Source organism: Bombina bombina, chromosome 6 (assembly GCF_027579735.1).
Source record: "Bombina bombina isolate aBomBom1 chromosome 6, aBomBom1.pri, whole genome shotgun sequence".
Classification (NCBI taxonomy): domain Eukaryota; kingdom Metazoa; phylum Chordata; class Amphibia; order Anura; family Bombinatoridae; genus Bombina; species Bombina bombina.
The window spans coordinates 375,305,657-375,333,479 of record NC_069504.1 but is presented as its reverse complement, the minus strand read 5'-3'; the positions used below and the strand labels follow the sequence as shown (position 1 = coordinate 375,333,479).

The 27,823-nt window shown below is 37.4% G+C and overlaps 1 protein-coding gene across 1 annotated transcript in view; it reads left to right on the top strand.

The window, feature by feature from the left end:
* The window catches only part of LOC128664438 (uncharacterized), a 158,306-nt gene that overhangs the window by 65,495 nt on the left and 64,988 nt on the right, over positions 1-27,823 (top strand). Inside the window, exons 2-3 of the mRNA XM_053719270.1 lie at positions 6,194-6,259; positions 7,775-7,831. Coding sequence (XP_053575245.1) covers positions 6,194-6,259; positions 7,775-7,831 — 123 coding nt within the window. The remainder of the gene's footprint in view (positions 1-6,193; positions 6,260-7,774; positions 7,832-27,823) is intronic.

Sequence of the window (27,823 nt, the reverse complement as noted above, 5' to 3'; positions counted from 1 at the left end):
AGGCAGTTAACGCCTGAGGACGTACCCTGCACGTCCTCGGTGTGGAAAGCAGCTGGAAGCGATCCTGCTCGCTTCCAGCTGCTTTCCGGTTATTGCAGTGATGCCTCGATATGGAGGCATCCTGCAATAACCATACATGGCCATCCGATGCAGAGAGAGCCACTCTGTGGCCCTCTCTGCACCGGACATCGATGGCCGGTATCGTTGGTGGGTGGGAGCCGAATTGGGAGGCGGGTGGGCGGCCATCGGTGTTGCGCGTGACGTCACGGGGGGCGGGATCGGGATCGGGACCGTCGGGGGCGCGCACGGGCGCGCGCGCGTGCACGGGGGTGGCGGGCGGGCGCGTGCACGGGGCGGGAGCGGGTGGGAACCGCTACACTACAGAAAAGTAAAAAAGTTAAAGTAAAAAAAAAATGAAATAAACTTTTTTCAAAACCATCTAAGGGATCTGGAAGGGGTGGGGGGTTGGTCTTGGGGGGGGGGAAAGCTACACTACAGAAAAGGGACATATTTTATAAAAAAAAAAGCATTTTTTTTCACTAAACTGGGTACTGGCAGACAGCTGCCAGTACCCAAGATGGCGCACATTAAGTCAGAGGGGGAGGGTTAGAGAGCTGTTTAGTGGGGGATCAGTGAGGTTGGGGGCTAAGGGGGATCCCTACACAGAAGCATATGTAAATATGCTAACAAAAAATGCACAAAAAAGCCCAAATATACCTTTTATTTTAGTACTGGCAGAGTTTCTGCCAGTACTTAAGATGGCGGGGACATTTGTGGGGTAGGGGAGGGAAGAGAGATGTTTGGGAGGGATCAGGGGGTCTGATGTTTCAGGTGGGAGGCTGATCTTTACACTAAAGCTAAAATTAACCCTGCAAGCTCCCTACAAGCTACCTAATTAACCCCTTCACTGCTAGCCATAATACACGTGTGATGCGCAGCGCCATTTAGCAGCATTCTAATTACCAAAAAGCAACTCCAAAGTCATATATGTCTGCTATTTCTGAACAAAGGGGATCCCAGAGAAGCATTTACAACCATTTGTGCCATAATTGCACAAGCTGTTTGTAAATTATTTCAGTGAGAAACCTAAAATTGTGAAAAATTTTACGTTTTTTTTAATTTGATCGCATTTGGCGGTGAAATGGTGGCATGAAATATACCAAAATGGGCCTAGATCAATACTTGGGGTTGTCTACTACACTACACTAAAGCTAAAATTACCCCAAAAAGCTCCTTACATGCTCCCTAATTAACCCCTTCACTGCTGGGCATAATACACGTGTGGTGCGCAGTGGCATTTAGCGGCCTTCTAATTACCAAAAAGCAATGCCAAAGCCATATATGTCTGCTATTTCTGAACAAAGGGGATCCCAGAGAAGAATTTACAACCATTTATGCCATAATTGCACAAGCAGTATGTAAATAATTTCAGTGAGAAACTGAAAGTTTGTGAAAAAATTTGTGAAAAAGTGAACAATTTTTTGTATTTGATCGCATTTGGCGGTGAAATGGTGGCATGAAATATACCAAAATGGGCCTAGATCAATAATTTGGGATGTCTTCTAAAAAAAAATATATACATGTCAATGGATATTCAGGGATTCCTGAAAGATATTAGTGTTCTAATGTAACTAGTGTTAATTTTGAAAAAAAATGGTTTGAAAATAGCAAAGTGCTACTTGTATTTATGGCCCTATAAGTTACAAAAAAAGCAAAGAAGATGTAAACATTGGGTATTTCTAAACTCAGGACAAAATTTAGAAACAATTTAGCATGGGTGTTTTTTGGTGGTTGTAGATATGTAACAGATTTTGGGGTTCAAAGTTAGAAAAAGTGTGTTTTTTTCCATTTTTCCTCATATTTTATAATTTTTTTTATAGTAAATGATAAGATATGATGAAAATAATGGTATTTTTAGAAAGTCCATTTAATGGCGAGAAAAACGGTATATAATATGTGTGGGTACAGTAAATGAGTAAGAGGAAAATTTCAGCTAAACACAAACACCGCAGAAATGTAAAAATAGCCTTGGTCCCAAACGGACAGAAAATGGAAAAGTGCTCTGGTCACTAAGGGGTTAAAAATACATTTTAGAAAACAATGAACTCACGTGAAGAATTAAAATATGTTTAACTTTGTCAATTTGAAAAACAATGTATGATTGTTCATGTCAAAGTTCTGATTTGTATTAACAATATCCAATTATGATTGAATATTTTACAGAGCTGGATGTTGGTGCTAGACCCTCAAGCTCGGGTTTGTCCCAGTCTGGTATGTCTCATTATACTTCACTTTTGCCTTACAAATTTGGACATAACATTGCCTAATCCATTCACATTGATCAATATTAACATGGATCCTCTAATTAGATTTCAAGTGTATTTTAAAAGAAGAATCATGATTCAGGGATCGAATTCCATTGTAATCAAAATCACAATTTATTATTATTTGAAGATATTCCTCTGAATCTTGCTATCTTTATTTGAATGTAACATTAGGGTCTTGCCCATTTTGGATTCTGCACCTGGATAGTGCTTGACAGTTGGTGACTACATTTAGACAACACTAACACATTTTTACACATGTGTAGAGTATATAAATATACATCTCATATGCTTTGATATTTTGTTCTTATCAATAATAAAGCAAAAGACAAGGGGTGCCACATAGTGTAATTTGTATCAGCAACGAAAAGTAAAAATGTATAAAAAAAACTACTCACAAGGAGAGTTGCACCTTAAGCATATAAGATGCTAACAGGCAGGCTGACGTTCAAACCAGCAGTGAGTACGCTGGGGGTCCCGGTTGGTAAGACCCGTGGTATCTAGATAAGGATATTACGGCGTCAGAATATTTCAGCGTCGGTCTTCACAAACTGGAAGCCGGGTGTGTACACCAAAGACTGGAGTGGTATCCCAGTGACAAGTCTCAGTCCATATTCGAATTTGACCTGCTAAACCGGAAAATGCTCATGGATGTGTCCCAAATTAGAAATAAAGCTGCCACGTAAGTCGGGTTGTGGTTTTAAAACAGGAGTTTCTTTATTTGTTTGTTTTGCAACGCGTTTCTCGGTCAGCACAGGACCGTTTCATCAGCCATAAAAAAGTATGGTAACAATTCCTATTTAAACCTAAATTGACCCGGAAATGATAAAAGATAGAGGTCAACTCTATATAACAATATTGGATAAAATTTCATTAAATTACGTATATACAAATTGGAACAAAAATTGCAAAGTTCACAATGAGGAAAAATCTGGGCAATGAATTACATATGAACGGTTAGAACAAGAATGATACAAAGTATACAATGAGAAAGAATCTAGAACACGGCGCTATAACTAAACTTGATCCTGAAAATAGCTACATATAATTAACTGTTTTACACTAAGCGCTGCTAATTAACACACTGTGGCCTAAAGTTAGTACCCAAATGTATAGCGTTTGCAAATATACATCATGATAAGGCAATGCACAAAAAGATCTATAAAACATTATATAGTGCAAAAAGTCTTATAAACATTAACAAAATATATAGAAAAAGTGTATAGACTTTCAGTATAACATTATCTGTTCTGTTCAGGCTAGATCTCACGACCTTGGGTTCAAAGGTGGTTGACTTGTCAATTGGGCTATATTTGACAACCGCCATGCGTGGTCTAAGAAAACATATACTAAATCTTGCTGTGTGGTGTATAGTGTATGTTGTGACTGGTGCTAGCAGTGTATGATTAACCATTTTTCATGGTGTTAACCCCTAAAATAACAAAGAGAGGAGTAGTGTATAAAAAGGACCTGTGTATATGAGGCTACTACTAAGTGAAAGCAGCCAGATCTATATTAGCATTTAGACCAAGTGGATACAGAGTTTTTAGTCTCTGTATCCAGTAGGTCTCACGCTGTCTGAGTTTGACCAGTCGGTCATAATCAGTGGAAGGGGGCACAAAATCAATCTGAATGATTTTGAAAATGTCAGGTTTACCATCATGAATCATTTCACAATGGGTTTGGTACACTATGTTTAATTTTGGGATTTTTTATAATTTTTGCAGTTCCGATAATGTTCACCCCAACGGGTGCGTATTTTTCTTCTTATCATTAAGAGAGAAGGATAATTAAATATTCATGATGATAGGAGGAAATTATATATTTGATTGAAATTGCATGCTCTATCCAATTCATTACATCAACATATGGAATAAACTATTCCTTTAGAGTGGCATTCTCAAATATTGAGAATATTGAATTTATCTAAAGATACAAAACATCTTTATTAATCATTACACTGTTTTGATGAAACAATACTATGATTTAAATCACATCTTTCACTCTCGGATTACCTTTATACATAATAAAAAATCCACAAAGCTCCTTGCAGAGTAGACTATGAGGAAAGTACAAATAAATCCAGCGTCTCTCAGAAAAAATAAAACATGTAGACGTTTATTAAGGTTTCATTAAAAAGAAGGCAGACTCCATATTTATACAAAAAGGTGAGCAATAAAAGGTAAAGTCTGACCAGTTTCAGTCATTCAGACCGTAGTCCTAGACATAAAATACACAACACAGGTGCATGCTACTTAAAGCTATTTTAAAGTGTCAATGATACATTTGTGTTAAGGACACAATACTCATGGGATAAAATATAGTATTTAAATAGATGATGAGGAAACTAATTTCAACTATATATTAATAAGAAAAACATATGTGAAAAAACATGTATATGTATAAGGTACCTGTACTAAAGAGTTATATATAAACAATCAGTTTTGCTATAATATATTGAGCTATGACTGTTATTGCACTATACACAATCACAGGAAGTAATGACATACATAGTACCATATCAAAAAGTAAATATCATGAATGCTGGCTAACGGCAATAAGGTAATACCACATTGTTTGACTCCTATACTGACATATATATATATAATACATATAAAAATATAAAGGGCTAAGAAAAAACATCCAAAAATATCCAAAAGTATTGTAAAATATAATTATTACATTCTATAGTAACATAAAGAATTATAATATAATAAAAAGCAGGATGCAATATATGTACACATACAAATTCCTAACCCCTACTATGAAGAAATGATGGTTTACATATATCTAGAGCGTTGATATAAGAATGAATGTATCTTATATATAGAGGGTTACTTCAGTAGGGAAAAAAAAATACAATTACTTGCCAACCTATCTATGCCAGTAGTTTATTATATCAAACTCTGAGTTAAATCCTATAGGTAGCAGGCTACCGAGCTTATGAATCCAGTAGATTTCCTGTCTGGATAAAATATGAAATGTATTACCTCCTCTTGGGGGGTTCACAATTTGCTTGGTAGCCTGCCACCTAAAGGTACTCAGATCTCCACCATGTACCTCCAAAAAGTGTTTGGATAGAGCTGAAACGGCTCGATCATTGGTTACATAGGAGAGATGTTCTTTCATACGGGTCCCACCTTCCTTGTTGTTCGACCTACATACTGTCGGGCACATTCTGTGCATTCTACAAGGTACACCACATATTTACTGCCACACTTAGCACACCCTTTAGTTTCAAATACTTAGTGGACATATTTATGTGGTCACATGATTTGCATGATCGTTTTCCACATTTGAAGGTGCCATTAAAGTGAAGCCAAAATATCTTTATTAATCATTACACTGTTTTGATGAAACAATACTGTGATTTAAATCACATCTTTCACTCTCGGATTACCTTTATACATATTCTAACATGATGACTAAGTTTAAATTATATCTTATTTCTTGCATTCTGATCAATATGTGTTGTGTCAGAAACCAGATTACTGTACATTGCACAAATGTATACATGTGCCACATGTATTATGCTCTAGTTGTCAACAGTTGTTATTCAAAGTGTTGTCAGTCTGGATTTATTTCAGAGCAGGGACCAATAGTTATTTTTAGATATGCCATAGATTAATATGATAAGAATTGGATGTCTAATATTTTAAGAAATCAGACATATGTGAAAGACATCATTTTCTTTCCACTCACCTTGATGAACTAATGAATTTATTTTTCATATTAGTGGTCTAGTCTTTACATTTCTAAAGATATTATTTTAAATAGTTTAGAATCATTTTATTTTATAATACCAAATATGTATGCTTAAAGCTGATGTACAAATTGTGTTACATAATATTTATTTATATCATTAATAGATCTAGCTATTTTGACAAGCCTGGAGGGATCCAGCACCGATGCAGACCTGCCTTTGCAGGATGTTGGTAAGTCCATTGACAAGGGAAAGGGGTTTGGGTGATGGCACCACTTACTATAAATATTAAGGGTCTCTTTACCATATAAATAAGGTCAAGTTGCCTTAAGATACAACTCATAATATGTGGTATCGGTGCTAAGTATCAAAAGTACAATTGACTAATGATCAATTCAAGAAACTGATCAAAAAGGATACTATATAAGCACTCGTTTGAGAGCCTTACATGAAAAAATGAATTTGGGAAAGAAAGTCACACGAATTAAAATATAAATCTTTATTAGAACGTGATTAAAAACATGGGTGTATTTAAAACTAAAATGCTAGCAAGTAATAGGTCATGTTAAATAGCTGGTGTAATACAGGAGAACACTGGTTGCCTAGTAGAAATATCCAATGTTGACTCAGGGCAACAAAGTGTATATCACATACAATTTCTAGAGTGAAAATATTATAAAAACAATTTAAAAAGTATCCAGTTATATTAGCTGTACAACATTAAGTATATCATAAGTTATACAAGAGGTTGAAATATTTGTGTGTTTATAATAAATATTTAAACTTTAATGCTTGTATAAATATCAGCTTAAGTTGCCAGTGATAGTTCCCACTTTGTCCTTGTATTAAGATACGGGTATTGTATTCTAATAGTTAAAATATGGTAGTACCAGTATTAGGCTTGATACATTCTCTCTATATCAGATTGCACTACTGGTAGTTAGAGTATTGCACTTGTGATAGGTTGAATTATATTGCTCTGTTTAAATATCAACTTAACAGAGTCTATATATAACAGTACCACAAGGTGTTCTAGCTACTTGCTACAATTGTTAATTAGATTATTCATCTGATACATTGTATTCAGTCCCTGCTTATAGAGTGCTAATTCAATCTCCTAACAAAAAGAGACAAAACTTCCATTTATATTATTGGAAGTAAGCGTTAATCACTTAGTTATGAGTCAGTAAGTCCATTGACTCATTCATACATCGTTAAAGGTGTCTTTTTAAAAAAAAATTGAATCATGATTAGGTTGAAGCATTCCATTTGAAATAAAACTTATAATGTACTACTCTAATTATATATATATATATATATATATATATATATATATATACATATATATATATATATATATATATATATATATATATATATATATATATATATATATATACTGTATATATAAGCTTCTTAGTCTACACCTTTGTGCTTCAGAACATGGCTAGCACATGTTGATATTTTGTATAAATGTAGACAACAATTATCAAGCGATACACACGAGAACTATTAAATGTTCGATGTACTATGCTTTTTCCCGGATTTTCAAAATACAGACAATCACATTTAATTATTAATCATCGATAATTACAAATTTTATTTCAGTTGCATGCTCCATCGAAATTATGAAATTCCTAACTTTGGTTCAGTATCTCTTTAATGCAACATTTATGTGTGTCCTTGAGCACCAGTAACACATGTTATAATATTTTATTTTAACGTGTACACAACATATTGTTTACAGATATTGATGTAAAAACATGTGTGATGGAGGAGGAAGTGGCCCCCTTGGAGTCTGATGGTACGTCAAATATATATAACATGTATATAACATGTATTGTTTCAAAATCATACTATTGAAGAAAACTAAAGTCTCCAGCTTGATCCCTTTAAAATATACTAGTCCATTATTTTTCAAATACACTACTGCCCCCCTTTCTAAATCATGCAGCATGAACATAGAAATTATTGATTTATTTGCTTATTTATGTATGCATTGTCATGAATGATATCATGATGTCACACGTATATTACATCCAAACACCCAATAATCATCTTATGATTGTACAGACTGTCATTGCTATTCATCTAAATGCCTAGATGCAGACCATCTCATTATGTCCTCATCGTTCTGAGCTTTTCAGCCACTTCTAAGTATACATAAAACATAATCATGTTAAAATTCAGTGATTTAATTTCATGATGTATGATATGTAAAGGGTTTTGAAAATGATTTAAGTGTATACTGTCCATTTCACTCACACAAACATTAATATTCCTCTAACCTAAAAAGTTAAATTCTGAATCTGTCTATTAATATTGGGATGACATACATTTAATCCTAATGTAAAAGAGATAGTCACAAAACATACTCTGTAAAAGTAATGTCAGATAGATACCATTCTACTCTTAATATTTAATATGAATGGTAGTATCTACCGTGTATATATTCTGAATAGTAATTGATTGAACCATCAAGCTTAAAATAATTATATTTAAGATTACAAAGGCAATCATCTTAATCGATATGGTAATCAGTGATTACCTTGTTTCAAAGGCTATGTGGAGTGGCAATTTAGATTTGATCATATTACACACTCCCATATTATCCAATTGGCGGAGTCTCCAAAATCAATCCACGGGCATGTGTCTAAAAGAACTCTATGGCGTTTCAATTTCAAATGCATACATGCATCCTGATATATATATATCAAAAAGAGAAATATAATATTGTAAAATCATAAATATTAGAACATAATGTTGACTTTGAAAAATATGCTTTTTAATGTATTGCACAAACGTTCCATGAAAAATACCAGTGAACATTCAGGGGGATATTTATCAAAGCCTCAACTATGCTGCATTCGCCGGCACCAATATGCTCACCTGACATCGCGGCCGCAGACCTGAATACCCTCTCCATATTTATAAAAAAAGCCGGCAAAAAGACGTGCACCAAGTACGGGGCGATGAGCATCGGACTGTTGTTAACTAGCAGTCATCGATCTCTCATCTATTCGGCTTTTTACCAACTTTATTTATACCCTGTCACTAAACGCTGCCGCCATACTAAAATGTTTAACCCCTATCCCGCCACTCTCGGACCCTGACGCAACTTTAATAAAGTTATTACCCCTATCCCGCCACTCCTGGACCCACTAATAAATGTATTAACCCCTAAACCTCTGGCCTTCCACATCACTACCACTAACTAAACCTATTAACCCCTAAACCGCCAGCCGCCCACATTGCCATGAACTAAATTAAGCTATTAACCCCTAAACCTAACAACACGCTAACTTTAAATTAAAATGACAACATCCCTATCGTTAAATAAATTTAAACTTATCTGTAGAATTAAGATAAACTAATTTTAAACTATTATTTAACCTACCCTAACTATTATAGTACAATTAAATTAAACTATCAATAAAAACAAATTACATATTAAAAAACCCTAACCCTACTCAAATTATTTAAATCTTCTAATTACTAAGTTACAAAAAATAAAAAACACTAAATTACGAGAAAAAACAACAACCACATTATCAAAAATAAAAAAGAATTACACCTAATCTAATAGCCCTATCAAAATAAACCCCCCCTCAAAAAAAAACCTAGCCTACAATAAAGTAACAATGGCCCTTAAAAGAGCCTTTTGTGGGGCATTGCCCCAAAGATATCAGCTCTTTTACCTGTAAAAAAAATACATACAACCCCCAACAGTAAAACCCACCACCCAACCAACCCCCCCAATAAAAACCCTATCTAAAATAACCTAAGCTCCCCATTGCCCTGAAAAGGGCATTTAGCTCTTTTACCTGCCCAGACCCTACTCTAAAAATAAAACCCACCCAAAAAAAACTTTAAATAAACCTAACACTAACCCCCGACGATCCACTTACAGTTATTGAAGTCCTGCTTGAAGGATCCATCCAGCCGACAAGGCGTCTTCATCCGGGCGGCCTCTTCCATCTTCATCCATCTGGTGCGGAGGGGGTCCATCCTGAAGACATCCGGCGTGGAGCTTCTCTTCAATATGGTTGCCGCCGTAAACTGGATCTTCAATGCAAGTGACATCATCCAAGATGGAGTCCCTTGCATTCCTATTGGCTGAAAGGTTCTAATCAGCCAATAGGATTAGAGCTCAGCAGCTAATATAACCTTAATCTTAAAGAAAGATAAGGAGGTGGAGATTCCAGCATCTTATAGACAAATCTCTGTCCTCAATGCTGACTATAAAACCTCGATTATTGCTACTAGATTGGCAAAGGGGTTAGATAAGATCATACATCATGAGCAGACCGGGTTTATGCATGCCAGGAACTCCTCTAAAAACATTCAAAAAGTGGTTACGCTCTTAGACTATATGTGGAATATGGATAAAGCTAAAAATAAGGAAATATATTCAGACATAGCTCTGCTTACAGTAGATGTGGAAAAAGCCTTTGATTCCATCACATGGCACTACTTATTCAGGGCCCTTGAAAAAATTTCAGGAACAATTTGTATACTTTATCCATAAAATATGCAAAAACCTGGTTTAGCTAAGAGATTTACGGCTAGATTTGGAGTTCTGCGGCCAAAGGGGTGCGTTAGCTACGCGTGCTTTTTTTCCCCCGCACCTTTTAAATACCGCTGGTATTTAGAGTTCACAGAATGGCTGCGTTTTCAGTGCGTTAGGCTCCAAAAAGGGAGCGTAGAGCATAATTTAACGCCACTGCAACTCTAAATTCCAGCGGTGCTTACGGACGCGGCCAGCTTCAAAAACGTGCTCGTGCATGATTCCCCCATAGAAAACAATGGGGCCATTTGAGCTGAAAAAAAACCTAACACCTGCAAAAAAGCAGCGTTCAGCTCCTAACGCAGCCCCATTGTTTTCTATGGGGAAACACTTCCTACGTCTGCACCTAACACTCTAACATGTACCCCGAGTCTAAACACCCCTAACCTTACACTTATTAACCCCTATTCTGCCGCCCCCGCTATCGCTGACACCTGCATATTTTTTTTAACCCCTAATCTGCCGCTCCGTAAACCGCCGCTACCTACATTATCCCTATGTACCCCTAATCTGCTGCCCCTAACACCGCCGACCCCTATATTATATTTATTAACCCCTAATCTGCCCCCCACAACGTCACCTCCACCTACCTACAATAATTAACCCCTAATCTGCGACCGAACCGCACCGCTACTATAATAAATGTATTAACCCCTAATCCGCCTCACTCCCGCCTCAATAACCCTATAATAAATAGTATTAACCCCTAATCTGCCCTCCCTAACATCGCCGACAACTAACTTCAAACATTAACCCCTAATCTGCCGACCGGAGCTCACCGCTATTCTAATAAATTTTTTAACCCCTAAAGCTAAGTCTAACCCTAACCCTAACACCCCCCTAAGTTAAATATAATTTTTATCTAACGAAATAAATTAACTATTATTAAATAAATTATTCCTATTTAAAGCTAAATACTTACCTGTAAAATAAACCCTAATATAGCTACAATATAAATTATAATTATATTGTAGCTATTTTAGGATTTATATTTATTTTACAGGTAACTTTGTAATTATTTTAACCAGGTACAATAGCTATTAAATAGTTAATAACTATTTAATAGTTACCTAGTTAAAATAATTACAAAATTACCTGTAAAATAAATCCTAACCTAAGTTACAATTAAACCTAACACTACACTATCAATAAATTAATTAAATAAAATACCTACAATTACCTACAATTAAACCTAACACTACACTATCAATAAATTAATTAAATACAATACCTACAAATAAATACATTTAAATAAACTAACTAAAGTACAAAAAATAAAAAAGAACTAAGTTACAAAAAATAAAAAAATATTTACAAACATAAGAAAAATATTACAACAATTTTAAACTAATTACATCTACTCTAAGCCCCCTAATAAAATAACAAAGCCCCCCAAAATAAAAAAATGCCCTACCCTATTCTAAATTAAAAAAGTTCAAAGCTCTTTTACCTTACCAGCCCTTAAAAGGACCTTTTGTGGGGCATGCCCCAAAGAATTCAGCTCTTTTGCCTGTAAAAAAAACACATAAAATACCCCCCCAACATTAAAACCCACCACCCACATACCCCTAATCTAACCCAAACCCCCCTTAAATAAACATAACACTAAGCCCCTGAAGATCTTCCTACCTTATCTTCACCTCGCCGGGTATCACACCGATCCGTCCTGGCTCCGAAATCTTCATCCAAGCCCAAGCGGGGGCTGGCGATCCATAATCCGGCGGCTGAAGAGGTCCAGAAGAGGCTCCAAAGTCTTCATCCTATCCGGGAAGAAGAGGCAATCCGGACCGGCAACCATCTTGATCCAAGCGGCATCTTCTATCTTCATCCGATGAGGAACGGCTCCATCGTGAAGACCTCCAGCGCGGATCAATCTTCTTCTTCCGACGTCCAACTGAAGAATGAAGGTTCCTTTAAGGGACGTCATCCAAGATGGCGTCCTTCGAATTCCGATTGGCTGATAGGATTCTATCAGCCAATCGGAATTAAGGTAGGAAAATTCTGATTGGCTGATGGAATCAGCCAATCAGAATCAAGTTCAATCCGATTGGCTGATCCAATCAGCCAATCAGATTGAGCTTGCATTCTATTGGCTGTTCCGATCAGCCAATAGAATGCGAGCTCAATCTGATTGGCTGATCGGATCAGCCAATCGGATTGAACTTGATTCTGATTGGCTGATTCCATCAGCCAATCAGAATTGTCCTACCTTAATTCCGATTGGCTGATAGAATCCTATCAGCCAATCGGAATTCGAGGGACGCCATCTTGGATGACGTCCCTTAAAGGAACCTTCATTCTTCAGTTGGACGTCGGAAGAAGAAGATTGATCCGCGCTGGAGGTCTTCACGATGGAGCCGTTCCTCATCGGATGAAGATAGAAGATGCTGCTTGGATCAAGATGGTTGCCGGTCCGGATCGTCTCTTCTTCCCGGATAGGATGAAGACTTTGGAGCCTCTTCTGGACCTCTTCAGCCGCCAGATTATGGATCGCCAGCCCCCGCTTGGGCTTGGATGAAGATTTCGGAGCCAGGACGGATCGGTGTGATACCCGGCGAGGTGAAGATAAGGTAGGAAGATCTTCAGGGGCTTAGTGTTAGGTTTATTTAAGGGGGGTTTGGGTTAAATTAGGGGTATGTGGGTGGTGGGTTTTAATGTTGGGGGGGTATTGTATGTGGTTTTTTTACAGGCAAAAGAGCTGAATTCTTTGGGGCATGCCCCACAAAAGGTCCTTTTAAGGGCTGGTAAGGTAAAAGAGCTTTGAACTTTTTTAATTTAGAATAGGGTAGGGCATTTTTTTATTTTGGGGGGCTTTGTTATTGTATTAGGGGGCTTAGAGTAGGTGTAATTAGTTTAAAATTGTTGTAATATTTTTCTTATGTTTGTAAATATTTTTTTATTTTTTGTAACTTAGTTCTTTTTTATTTTTTGTACTTTAGTTAGTTTATTTAAATGTATTTATTTGTAGGTATTGTATTTAATTAATTTATTGATAGTGTAGTGTTAGGTTTAATTGTAACTTAGGTTAGGATTTATTTTACAGGTAATTTTGTAATTATTTTAACTAGGTAACTATTAAATAGTTATTAACTATTTAATAGCTATTGTACCTGGTTAAAATAATTACAAAGTTACCTGTAAAATAAATATAAATCCTAAAATAGCTACAATATAATTATAATTTATATTGTAGCTATATTAGGGTTTATTTTACAGGTAAGTATTTAGCTTTAAATAGGAATAATTTATTTAATAATAGTTAATTTATTTCGTTAGATTTAAATTATATTTAAGTTAGGGGGGTCTTAGGGTTAGGGTTAGAATTAGCTTTAGGGGTTAAAAAATTTATTAGAATAGCGGTGAGCTCCGGTCGGCAGATTAGGGGTTAATGCTTGAAGTTAGGTGTCGGCGATGTTAGGGAGGGCAGATTAGGGGTTAATACTATTTATTATAGGGTTATTGAGGCGGGAGTGAGGAGGATTAGGGGTTAATAACTTTATTATAATAGCGGCGCGGTCCGGTCAGCAGATTAGGGGTTAATAAGTGTAGGCAGGTGGAGGCGACATTGAGGGGGACAGATTAGGGGTTAATAAATATAATATAGGGGTCGGCGGTGTTAGGGGCAGCAGATTAGGGGTACATAAGTATAACGTACCTTGCGGCGGCGTGCGGACGGCAGATTAGGGGTTAAAAAATTTGAATAGAGTGGCGGCGATGTGGGGGGACCTCGGTTTAGGGGTACATAGGTAGTTTATGGGTGTTAGTGTACTTTAGAGCACAGTAGTTAAGAGCTTTATAAACCGGCGTTAGCCCAGAAAGCTCTTAACTACTGTTTTTTTTCTGCGGCTGGAGTTTTGACGTTAGATTTCTAACGCTCACTTCAGCCACGAGTCTAAATACCGGCGTTAGAAAGATCCCATTGAAAAGATAGGATACACAATTGACGTAAGGGGATCTGCGGTATGGAAAAGTCGCGGCTGGAAAGTGAGCGTTAGACCCTTTCCTGACTGACTCCAAATACCAGAGGGCGGTTAAAACCAGCGTTAGGAGCCTCTAACGCTGGTTTTGACGGCTACCGCCCAACTCTAAATCTACCCGAAACTGATTGGAGTTCCTATGGGGGTACACAATTTAATTTAATTTAAAAATCCTTCTCTATGCAGATGATCTACTATTGTTTCTAGACAAAACCTCGCATTCTATTCCGTTCATTTTGCAGATTTTTGCTAAATGAAGCTCTTTTTCTGGGTATAAAATTAACTTTTGGAAAACTGAACTTATGTGGTTGATCAAATCTCGGGGGAAGCTGTCAACATCATCCTTTTAAAGTTGTACGCCTAGATTTAGAGTTTTGTAGGTAAAGACCCGCGTAGCTAACGCTGCTTTTTTTTCCAGCGCAGCCTTAAGAAAACACTGGTATTTAGAGTTGTCTGAAGGGCTGCGTTAGGCTCCAAAAAGGGAGCGTAAAGGCATATTTACCGCCACTTCAACCCTCAATACCAGCGTTGCTTACGGTAGCGGCTAGCTGGAAAAACGTGCTCGTGCACGATTCCCCCATAGGAAACAATGGGGCAGTTTGGACAGAAAAAAAACACCTGCAAAAAATCAGTGTTAAGCTCCTAACGCAGCCCCATTGTTTCCTATGGGGAAACACTTTCTAAGTCTGCACCTAACACCCTAACATGAACCCTGAGTCTAAACACCCCTAACCTTACACTTATTAACCCCTAATCTGCCGCCCCCGCTATCGCTGACACCTACATTACACTATTAACCCCTAATCTGCCGCTCCGGACACCGCCGCCACCTACATTATAGCTATGAACCCCTAATCTGCTGCCCCTAACATCGCCGACACCTATATTATATTTATTAACCCCTAATCTGCCCCCCCCAACGTCGCCGCTACCTTACCTACACTTATTAACCCCTAATCTGCCAACCGGACCTCGCCGCTACTCTAATAAAGTTATTAACCCCTAAACCGCCTCACTCCCGCCTCGCAAACCATATAATAAATAGTATTAACCCCTAATCTGCCCTCCCTAACATCGCCGCCACCTAACTTCAAGTTTTAACCCCTAATCTGCCGACCGGACCTCACCGCTACTATAATAAATGTATTAACCTCTAAAGCTAAGTCTAACCCTAACCCTAACACCCCCTAAGTTAAATATAATTTTAATCTAACTAAATAAATAAAATATTATTAACTAAAGTCTTCCTATTTAAAACTAAATACTTACCTGTAAAATAAACCCTAATATAGCTACAATATAACGAATAATTACAATGTAGCTATTTAGGATTTATTTTTATTTTACAGGCAACTTTGTATTTATTTTAACTAGGTACAATAGCTATTAAATAGTTATTTACTATTTAATAGCTACCTAGCTAAAATAATTACAAAATTACCTGTAAAATAAATCCTAACCTAAGTTACAATTAAACATAACACTACACTATCAATAAATAAATTAAATAAATTAACTACAAGTACCCACAAGTACCTACAATTAAATAAACTAAACTAAATTACTGAAAAAAAACACTAAATTACAAAAAATAAAAAAAGATTACAAGAATTTTAAGCTAATTACACCTACTCTAAGCCCCCTAATAAAATAACAAAGCCCCCCAAAATAAAAAAATTTCCCTACCCTAATCTAAATTTAAAAAGTTAACAGCTCATCCTATCCGGGCAGAAGAGGACATCCGGACCGGCAGACATCTTCATCCAAGCGGGATCTTCTATCTTCATTAAGGTAGGAAAAATCTGAAAAATCAGATTCAAGTTCAATCGGATTGGCTGATCCAATCAGCCAATCAGATTGAGCTCGCATTCTATTGGCTGTTCCGATCAGCCAATAGAATGCAAGCTCAATCTGATTGGCTGATTGGATCAGCCAATCCGATTGAACTTGAATCTGATTGGCTGATTCAATCAGCCAATCAGATTTTTCCTACCTTAATTCCGATTGGCTGATAGAATCCTATCAGCCAATCGGAATTCGAGGGACGCCATCTTGGATGATGTCACTTAAAGGAACCTTCATTCGTCGTCTAGTCGTCGTTGAAGAAGGATGTTCCGCGCCGGAGGTCTTGAAGATGGAGCCGCTCCTCGTCGGATGGATGAAGATAGAAGATGCCGCTTGGATGAAGATGTCTGCCGGTCCAGATGTCCTCTTCTGCCCGGATAGGATGAAGACTTCTGCCGCTCCGGATGTCTTCTTTTGGTCCATCGGTGCCCGGCTGGGTGAACACGGCTCAAGGTAGGGAGATCTTCAGGGGGGTAGTGTTAGGTTATTTAAGGGGGGTTTGGGTTAGAGTAGGGGTATGTGGGTGGTGGGTTGTAATGTTGGGGGGTGATATTGTGTGTTTTTTTTACAGGCAAAAGAGCTGATTTCTTTGGGGCATGCCCCGCAAAAAGCCCTGGTAAGGTAATAGAGCTGTTAACTTTTTTAATTTAGATTAGGGTAGGGAATTTTTTTATTTTGGGGGGCTTTGTTATTTTATTAGGGGGCTTAGAGTAGGTGTAATTAGCTTAAAATTCTTGTAATATTTTTTATTTTTTTGTAATTTATTGTTTGTTTTTTTGGTAATTTAGTTTATTTAATTGTAGGTAATTGTAGGTACTTGTAGTTAATTTATTTAATTTATTTATTGATAGTGTAGTGTTAGGTTTAATTGTAACTTAAGTTAGGATTTATTTTACAGGTAATTTGGTAATTATTTTAGCTAGGTAGCTATTAAATAGTAAATCACTATTTAATAGCTATTGTACCTAGTTAAAATAAATACAAAGTTGCCTGTAAAATAAATATAAATCCTAAAATAGCTACAATGTAATTATTCGTTATATTGTAGCTATATTAGGGTTTATTTTACAGGTAAGCATTTAGTTTTAAATAGGAATACTTTAGTTAATAATATTTAATTTATTTTGTTAGATTAAAATTATATTTATGTTAGGGGTTGTTAGGGTTAGACTTAGCTTTAGGGGTTAATACATTTATTATAGTAGCGGCAAGGTCCGGTCGGCAGATTAGGGGTTAATACTTGAAGTTAGGTGGCGGTGATGTTAGGGAGGGCAGATTAGGGGTTAATACTATTTATTATAGTGTTTGCGAGGCGGTAGTGCGGCGGTTTAGGTGTTAATACATTTATTATATTGGCGGCGAGGTTGGGTCGGCAGATTAGGGGTTAATACTTGAAGTTAGGTGGTGGCGATGTTAGGGAGGGCAGATTATTGTTTAATACTATTTATTATAGTGTTTGCAAGGTGGGAGTTTGGCGGTTTAGGGGTTAATAACTTTATTAGAGTGGCGGCGAGGTCCGGTCGGCAGATTAGGGGTTAATAAGTGTAGGTAAGGTAGCGGCGACGTTGGGGGGGCAGATTAGGGGTTAATAAATATTATGTAGGTGTCGGCGATGTTAGGGGCAGCAGATTAGGGGTTCATAGGGATAATGTAGGTTGCAGCGATGTACGGTCGGCAGATTAGGGGTTAAAAAAAAATATTAGAGTGGTGGCGATGTGGGGGGGACCTCGGTTTAGGGGTACATAGGTAGTTTATGGGTGTTAGTGTACTTTAGAGCACAGTAGTTAAGAGCTTTATAAACCGGCGTTAGCCCATAAAGCTCCTAACTACTGACTTTTTCCTGCGGATGGAGTCTTGTCGGTAGAGGCTCTACCGCTCACTTTAGCCAAGACTCTAAATACCAGCGATAGGAAGATCCCATTGAAAAGATAGGATACGCAATTGGCGTAAGGGGATCAGCGGTATGGAAAAGTTGCGGCTTGGAAGTGAGCGTTAGACCCTTTCCTGGCTGACTCTAAATACCAGCGGGCGGTAAAAAGCAGCGTTAGGAGCCCTTAACGCTGCTTTTGACGGCTAATGCCAAACTCTAAATCTAGGCGGTAGATTCCTTTAAATATCTAAGCATAAGTCTTCATAGGAATCCACAAAAATTGTATAATCTAAATTTTTCATCTCTATTACAGAAGCTTAAAAAAAATCTTGAATTATGGGCCTCTCTTCCCTTATCCATTTCTGCACGAGTGAATATAATAAAAACAATTATTTTTCCCCAGATATTATATCCTCTACAAAATTTACCGTTGTTTTTCACAAAGATTGACATGCGGCAACTCTACCTAATCTGAGATTGTACAATATTGCCACACTAGTTAAAATTGCCTTCGATTGGATTTCTGGATCTAACAATTTTGCTTCTATTGAGTTAGAGATTCATTGCATTGCCCCTTTTTCCTTAAAGGCTATTTTACATTGCTCAATTAAAAATATTCCTCATAAAATCCATTCGTTAATCTCCATTAAAAATGTAGTGGTAGCTTGGCAAAAATGTTGTAGGATTCTGGAAGTGGATCCCTATTTTTCAAAATTTTTACCTATAAGAGGCAATCCAGAATTTATCCCCGGAACTCAGCACAAAGTTTTTAAAAATGGGAAGAGAATGGATTGGAATTTGTGTTGCAGCTAATCAAGGACAGTCAGCATTTACTCCCTTTCGATAATATCCTTCTTCAACAATTCAAATTATCTAGGAGTAATTTGTTTGCGTATTTTCAGCTTCGCCATTTCATTCTAAGCCGGAATTTTGTAATGGACACAGTAACCGAATGGGCTGAGATTAACATATGTATTAATAAATTCAGAATTGGTGATACCTCAATATCTCTTATCTATGATCTTATGCTTGCTAAACAAGTTATATTATTCTTAGGTTATATATGTAAGGTCTGGGATTCCTGGGAATGCTCCTTTCCTGCTATAAATCCAGATATGATCAGTCAGAGTCTACTTTTAATAAATAAATGTGTGATTCCCACAAGCTGGAAAGAATCCCATTTTAAGCTTATTACAATTATTATATCTCTCCATCCAGGACGGCACAGTTTTATCCCACACAAGTCTTTGTATGTCCACGGTGTTCTTCACCCAAAGCCAATTCAGTACACATGTTCTGGTTTTGTCCTAAAATTTTACAATTTTGGCTGAAAATCCAGTATAGGGTTAACCAACTATTTAATTAATCTACACAATTCTCTCTAGATTAAGTAATTTTTCTAAAAATCCGGAACTATATAGATCCCCAATTTTCATACTCCTTTATAACCATCATACTTACAGCCAGATTTCTTATAATTAAGAATTGGCAGGCTGCTAAAGCTCCCTCTTTTCAACTGCTCCTCAGGGAAATCCAAGCTCAAATTATATACGAAGCATATCATATGCAGTTTGCATCAGAAAATAAAATCAAAATTCTCCTTTCTGTATGTAATAAGCAGGTTTTTTTATTATTTAGATTTTCTTCATTTTTGTGTTGATGGTTCTTATAATTTGTTAAACTTCTCCAATCTGTACATCACCATATCTACCAGTAGTGTAGTACCAACAGCATTTTCTTTTTTTCTTCGTTTAGTATATAGTCTTGATGATTTTTGTACTACATATGAAAGTGTATTTTTCTTTTGTTTAATGCTGTAATATGATGCCTTTTATACCTTTTCATGACCTGGTCATATAATGCTGTATGTATGATTTAATGATGTACACGTTGGAGCAAATAAAAAGAAAAATAAAAGGATTAGAGCTGCTAAAATCCTATTGGCTGTTCCAATCAGCCAATAAGGTTTGAGCAGCTCTCATCCTATTGGCTGATTGGAACAGCCAATAGGATGAGAACTGCTCAAATCCTATTGGCTGATTTTAACAGCCAATAGGATTTTAGCAGCTCTAATCCTATTGGCTGATTGGAACCTTTCAGCCAATAGGAATGCAAGGAACGCCATCTTGGATGATGTCACTTGCATTGAAGATCCAGTTTACGGTGGCGACCATATTGAAGAGGAGCTCCGCGCAGGGTGTCTTCAGGATGGACCCGCTCCGCGCCGGATAGATGAAGATAGAAGAGGCCGCCTGGATGAAGACTTCTTGCCACATGGATGAGGACTTCGCCGGCTGGATAAAGATGGAAGAGGCCGCCCGGATGAAGACTTCTTGTCGGCTAGATGGCTCCTTCAAGCGTGACTTCAGTAACTGTAAGTGGAATATCGGGGGTTAGTGTTAGGTTTATTTAAGGTTTTTTTGGGTGGGTTTTATTTTTAGAGTAGGGTCTGAGCAGGTAAAGGAGCTAAATGCCCTTTTAAGGGCAATTCCCATACAAATGCCCTTTTCAGGGCAATGGGGAACTTAGGTTATTTTAGAAAGGGTTTTTATTTGGGGGGTTGGTTGGTTGGGTGGTGAGTTTTACTGTTGAGGGGTGTTTGTATTTTTTTTACAGGTAAAAGAGATGATTTATTTGGGGCAATGCCCCATAAAAGGCCCTTTTAAGGGCCATTGGTAGTTTATTGTAGGCTAGGGGGTTTTTTATTTTGGGGGGGGCTTTTTTATTTTGATAGGGCTATTAGATTAGGTGTAATTCTTTTTTATTTTTGATAATGTGGTTGTTGTTTTTTCGTAATTTAGTGGGGGGGGGGGTTTGTAACTTAGCGTTTATTGTTTTTTTGTAATTTAGTAACTTTTAATAAGGTTTAATAGTAGATTTAAATAATTTGAGTAGGGTTAGGGTTTTTTAACATGTAATTTGGTTAATTTAATTGCTAGTTTAATTTAATTGTAGTATAATAGTTAGGGTAGGTTAATTAATAGTTTAAAATTAGTTTATTTTAATTCTACAGGTAAGTTTAAATTTATTTGAAGATAGGGATCTTGTAATCTTAATTTAAAGTTAGCGTGTTGTTAGGTTTAGGGGTTAAAAGCTTAATTTAGTTTATGGCGATGTGGGGGCTGGCGGTTTATGGGTTAATAGATTTAGTTAGTGGTAGTTGTGGAAGGCCAGAGGTTTAGGGGTTAATACATTTATTAGTGGGTCCGGGAGTGGCGGGATAGGGGTTAATAACTTTATTAAAGTCGCGTCAGGGTCCGAGAGTGGCGGGATAGGGGTTAAACATTTTAGTATGACGGCAGCGTGAAAAGTTGTCAAATAGAGCCGAATGTGTATTTGGAACATCTGTAATGACCTAAGCATCGATCTGTGTCGGACTGAGACCGGCAGATCGTATGTTACGTCACAAATTTCAACTTTTGGCGGTCTGTAGGCTTTGATAAATAGATCTGATCAAGCTCATAACAATTACGCTGCTGAATTCCGGCGTATTTGCGGTTGACGGCTTCATAAATATCCCCCTCAGAGTTTCAAAGATCAATTAAATATTATTATAAATTAGACTTGCTTCAAATCAATCAATACCTTTAAACATAGTCATTATTGTTACTTTGTCTAAATATTTTATGAGAAAATGAATACAGATTTAAAATGATGTTGAATATTGATTTATTTCAATATAATGATATATTTTCATATAATTTATTTATTTATAAAATTGTATTATATATTTCAGATGGACATTCCACTTCTGGGCATCACCCTCCCACCCCTTCCCGTCCTGAAAATGTCTCTTTGCTATTTTTTTATTATGTTCTGTAATTAATAATAATTTTTAATATTTATTTTTGCTTAGGTTGTGACTCAGCATGGTTGACGCTAGAAACTCTAGCATGTTTGGAGCAAACCATGCTGAGTTCCAATCAGTTGCTGGGAAGGATGCATGGCACCATGGTTATGCAGCTGTGGATTAATCGCATCACACTCATGTCATGCGTTTAGAGGCAAGGCCCTAATTCACAGCTGCAGGACCTCAGGATGATGAAGGTGAGGCTGATGCCCCAGTAAGTGGAGGATCTGGAGATGACCTGAGGGAGCGTGTATAACTCCTCCATCCACATGTTATTATATTTGTTGCCATTTTGCCAATTTTGTGGAACGCCATCTTGGATGATGTCACTTGCATTGAAGATCCAGTTTACGGTGGCGACCATATTGAAGAGGAGCTCCGCGCAGGGTGTCTTCAGGATGGACCCGCTCCGCGCCGGATAGATGAAGATAGAAGAGGCCGCCTGGATGAAGACTTCTTGCCACATGGATGAGGACTTCGCCGGCTGGATAAAGATGGAAGAGGCCGTCTGGATGAAGACTTCTTGTCGGCTAGATGGCTCGTTCAAGCGGGACTTCAGTAACTGTAAGTGGATCATCGGGGGTTAGTGTTAGGTTTATTTAAGGGTTTTTTGGGTGGGTTTTATTTTCACATGTTATTATATTTGTTGCCATTTTGCCAATTTTGTGTTTTTGTTGTTCTTGTTGTGCCTGTTGCACTATTTCACCTTGTCAGATTTAGACTAAAGGTCTTTGTTGGCCTTTGTTTACCCTTGTCAACTCCCTCCAAAGACTGTGATGCACTATGTCACCTTGTCAGATGGCTACTAAGGGGCTATTTTGGCCTTTGTTGACACTTGTCAACTCCCTCCAAGGACAGTGATGCACTATGTCACCTTGTCAGGCAGCTACTAAGGGGCTATTTTGGCCTTTGTTGACCCTTGTCAACTCCCTCCAAGGACTGTGATGTACTATGCAACTTGTCAGATGGCTCTTGAGGGGCTATGTTGACCTTTGTTGACCCTTGTGAACTCCCTCCAAGGACTGTGATGCACTATGTCACCTTGTCAGGTGGCTCCTAAGGGGCTATGTTGGCCTTTGTTTACCCTTGTCAACTCCCTACAAGGACTGTGATGCACTATGTCACCTTGTCAGACGGCTACTAAGGGGCTATGTTGACCTTTGTTGACCCTTGTCAATCCCCTCCATGGACTGTAATGCACAAACACGTGTATATATACCAACAAGCCCTAAGGATTAGTATATGTTAGCATATGTTCTTGTTTAAAGGGACAATCATGTCAAACAAAAGATTCATGTTTTAAATTGGAAATGTAATTTTAACCAACTTTCCAATGTACTTTTATCACCAATTTTGCTTTGTTCTCTTGGTGTTGTTAGTTGAAAGCTAAACCTAGGAGTTTCATATGCTAATTTCTTAGACCTTGAAGAGTGCCTCTAATCTAAATGCATTTTGACCACTAGAGGGCATTAGTTAATGTGTTTCATATAGAAAACATTGAGCTCATGCACGTATAGTTACCCTTGAGTGAGCACTGATTGACTAAAATGCAGGTCTGTCAAAAGAACTGTAATAAGGGGTCAGTTTGCAGAGGCATAGATACAAGGTAATCACAGAGGTAAAAACATGTATTTCTATAACAGTGTTGGTTATTCCAAACTGGACAATGGGTAATAAAAGGATTATATTTCTTTTTAACCAACAATATTTAAAGTGTTGACTGTCCCTTTAAGCTGTGTTGTTGGCATCAACACAGTGATATGCTACCATGTATAATTGTTATGGTCATTTTTTTGTAGTAGGAGCACAGTTTGGACATCACAAAAACCAATCAATCTAATCAACAATGACCGCATGTGATGATGTCGTCTCAAAACACTTGTAAAACACACTCTGCAAACAATCTGCCTCCATGGAGCCAGTCCCATAGAAGCCTATTCAATACAGAGTGTGCTCCACAAGTGTAAGAAGACAACATCATCACATATCTATCCTTTACACGTTAAATAACAAAAAAATATATACATAATTACTTATGCAAATATGCGAGGAGAGTTACAATTAATATCACTTAATTTAAACTATAATATAACGTCCTCTTTAGAGGAAGTGGTGCAGACCCATACAAAAACTATATTTCAAAAATATATATAAAAGACTATGATAGCGTAATCCACTTATCATGAAAAAAGACAGGGAATCAAGCACTCTTTTAACTTTTTATTTGTATAGCTTACGGATTCTTGCAATGCTAATGTGCAAAAAATTCAATATAGAGACACTCTCTCACAGGGAAAAATATACATCAACTAACATAGCTGGATCAAATACGATATGGGTATCAATGAATTATAAATAGTGAAAACATATACAGTGAAAACAACAACCAAGTTAGACAAAATGTGAGTGACGTCACTATGAAATTGTTGAAGGGGAAAATCAAAAAACCTGCAACACCCTTCCAGAGAGAAGCCCCAACTTTGTGGGAGGGAAGTGCTGTCATGGAAGTAATGATATGATCTATGCAGTTTTTAATTTATCCCTTAAAAATGAATAATGACCGTTATGGACACATATACACCACATGCAACATACAAAAATAGAGTGGTATCAGGCATATATATATATATATATATATATATATATATATATATATATATATATATATATATATATATATATATATACACATTTATGGCTGTACATGTATGGAACAAATGCAATAATGAAAACACAAGGAAACATGAGCAAAGAGTGCCAACATTGATGTTTCTGTTGAATGATAAAACAATAATGAGTTCTCACATAGCTCTGTCCGTGAGCCAGTAACTGTGATTTATGTCCCAGTATGAGCTCAAAGTAACAACTGATGCTTCCAGACAAAAGTTTCCTTAAAATAGAAAGGATAGCCAGCACTTAAGTATATAAGGTTATTCATACTGCCAAGCTTCCATTAATGGCATAAGTTCAAGCAGTATTTAAAGACTGAAGCAGATACAAAATCCGACATGCAGGTGTACTTTAATAAATGCTGAGTGCAAGCTGGAACTGTAGGCGTGCCGTCAAAAGGCTGCGTGTACTGTTTGCAACAATAGAACAAGTATGTAGCGATTTCAAAGGAAACAATCCTCCCCCATATCGACTGCACACAACGGTAAGGAATATTTCCAATCACATACCTAGGTGCTGGGTTTTTTTCCTGGGACTTGTAAACTTTCTGAAATTCTTCATTTAGCAACTGGGAACTTGTGTGAACTCCTCAAGCGATATCAAACTCTCTCCTGCACTATCAGTCAATCGGTATTAAGGTAGAAAAAATCCTATTGGCTGATCCAATCAGCCAATAGGATTGAGCTGGCATTCTATTGGCTGATTGGATTTCCCCATAGGAATCAATGGGGCTGCGTTAGGAGCTTTACGCTGCTTTTTTGCAGGTGTTAGGCTTCTTTTCAGCCGGCTCTCCCCCATTGATTCCTATGGGGAAATCGTGCAGGAGCACATTTTGCCAGCTCACCGCTACCGTAAGCAGCGCTGGTATTGAGGTGAGATGTGGAGCAAAATTTTGCTCTACGCTCACTTTTTTGCGGCTAACGCCGGGTTTGTAAAAACCCATAATACCAGAGTTGTCTGTAGGTGAGCAGTGATCATAAACTGCTCGTTAGCACCGCACACCATTACCGACAAAACTCGTAATCTAGGTGAATGTTTTTGCATTCTTCTTCAATCATAGCTTATCATATTAAATAAGCTTGCCTTTTTTAACTGCCTTTCTTTAAAAAACCTTTTAGTTTTAACTACATAGAATATTGGGCATAAACAATGAAGCAAGTAGACAACTCCAACCGATTTACAATTAATAAAGTGATTGATTAAATATTTTTTACCATCTGTTTAAAAATTATTAGTTTAAACTACATGTTTACAATAAACACAGTTGCCACACAGGAAACATCCTTTTGATGGGGCCTTCTTTGAAAGCCAATCAGATGGCCTACTTTTGACAAAAACACTACTGACTAACTTGTCCTTTTAACTACAATATTAACTATTTACTACCTAGCTAAAATAAATACAAATCTCCCTGTAAAATAAAGCCTAACCTGAGTTACACTAACACCTAACCTTACACTATAATTAAATAAATTACATTAATGAAATACAATTAACTGAGTTACAAAAACAAACACTAAATTACACAAAATAAAAAATTAATTATCAAATATTTAAACTAATTACACCTAATCTAATAGCCCTATCAAAATAAAAAAGCCCCCCCCCAAATAAAAAAAACACTAGCCTACAATATACTACCAATAGCCCTTAAAAGGGCCTTTTGCGGGGAATTGCCCCAAAGAAATCAGCTCTTTTACCGGTAAAAAAAAAAAAACACCCCCCAACAGTAAAACCCACCACCCACACAACAAAACCCCCCAAATAAAATCCTAACTAAAAAAACCTAATCTCTCCATTGCCCTGAAAAGGGCATTTGTATGGGCATTGCCCTTAAAAGGGGAATTTTGCTCTTTTTCCGCCCAACCCCTAATCTAAAAATAAAACCCACCCAATAAACCCTTAAAAAAACTAACACTAACCCCCCGAAGATCCACTTACTGTTTTTGAAGACCCGACATCCATCCTCAACGAAGCCGGGAGAAGTCTTCATCCAAGCGGCAAGAAGTAGTCCTCCAGACGGGCAGAAGTCTTCATCCAGATGGCATCTTCTATCTTCATCCATCCGGCGCGTAGCGGGCTCCATCTTCAAGACATCCGGCACGGAGCATCCTCTTCTATCCACGGCTCTTCTCGAATGAAGGTTCCTTTAAGTGATGTCATCCAAGATGGCGTCCCTTGAATACCGATTGGCTGATAGAATTCTAGAATTTTATCAGCCAATCGGAATTAAGGTAGAAAAAATTGAAGTTCCATCCTATTGGCTGATCCAATCTGCCAATAGGATTGAGCTTGCATTCTATTGGCTGATTGGAACAGCCAATAGAATGCAAGCTCAATCATATTGGCTGATTGCATCAGCCAATAGGATTTTTTCTACCTTAATTCCGATTGGCTGATAGAATTCTATTAGCCAATCAGAATCTAAGGGACGCCATCTTGGATGATGTCACTTAAAGGAACCTTCATTCGTCTTTAGTCGTCGGAAGAAGAGGATGCTCCGCGTCGGATGTCATGAAGATGGAGCCGCTCCGCGTCGGATGGATGAAGATAGAAGATGCCGTCTGGATAAAGACTTCTGCCCGTCTGGAGGACCACTTCGCATGGCTTGGATGAAGACTTCTCCCGGCTTCGTTGAGGACTTCGGCCCGGTTGGATGAAGACTTCTGCCACTTCCTTGAGGATGGATGTCGGATTTTCAGAACTGTAAGTCGATCTTCAGGAGGTTAGTGTTAGGTTTTTTTAAGGGTGTATTGGGTGGGTTTTATTTTTAGGTTAGGGTTTAGGCCGCAAAAGAGCTAACTGCCCTTTTAAGGGCAATGCCCATCCAAATGGCCTTTTCAGGGCAATGGGGAGCTTAGGTTTTTTTAACATAGTATTTTATTTGGGGGGTTGGTTGTGTGGGTTGTGGGTTTTACTGTTCGGGGGGTTGTTTGTATTATTTTTTTCAGGTAAAAGAGCTGATTAGTTTGGGGCAATGCCCTACAAAAGGCCCTTTTAAGGGCTATTGGTAGTTT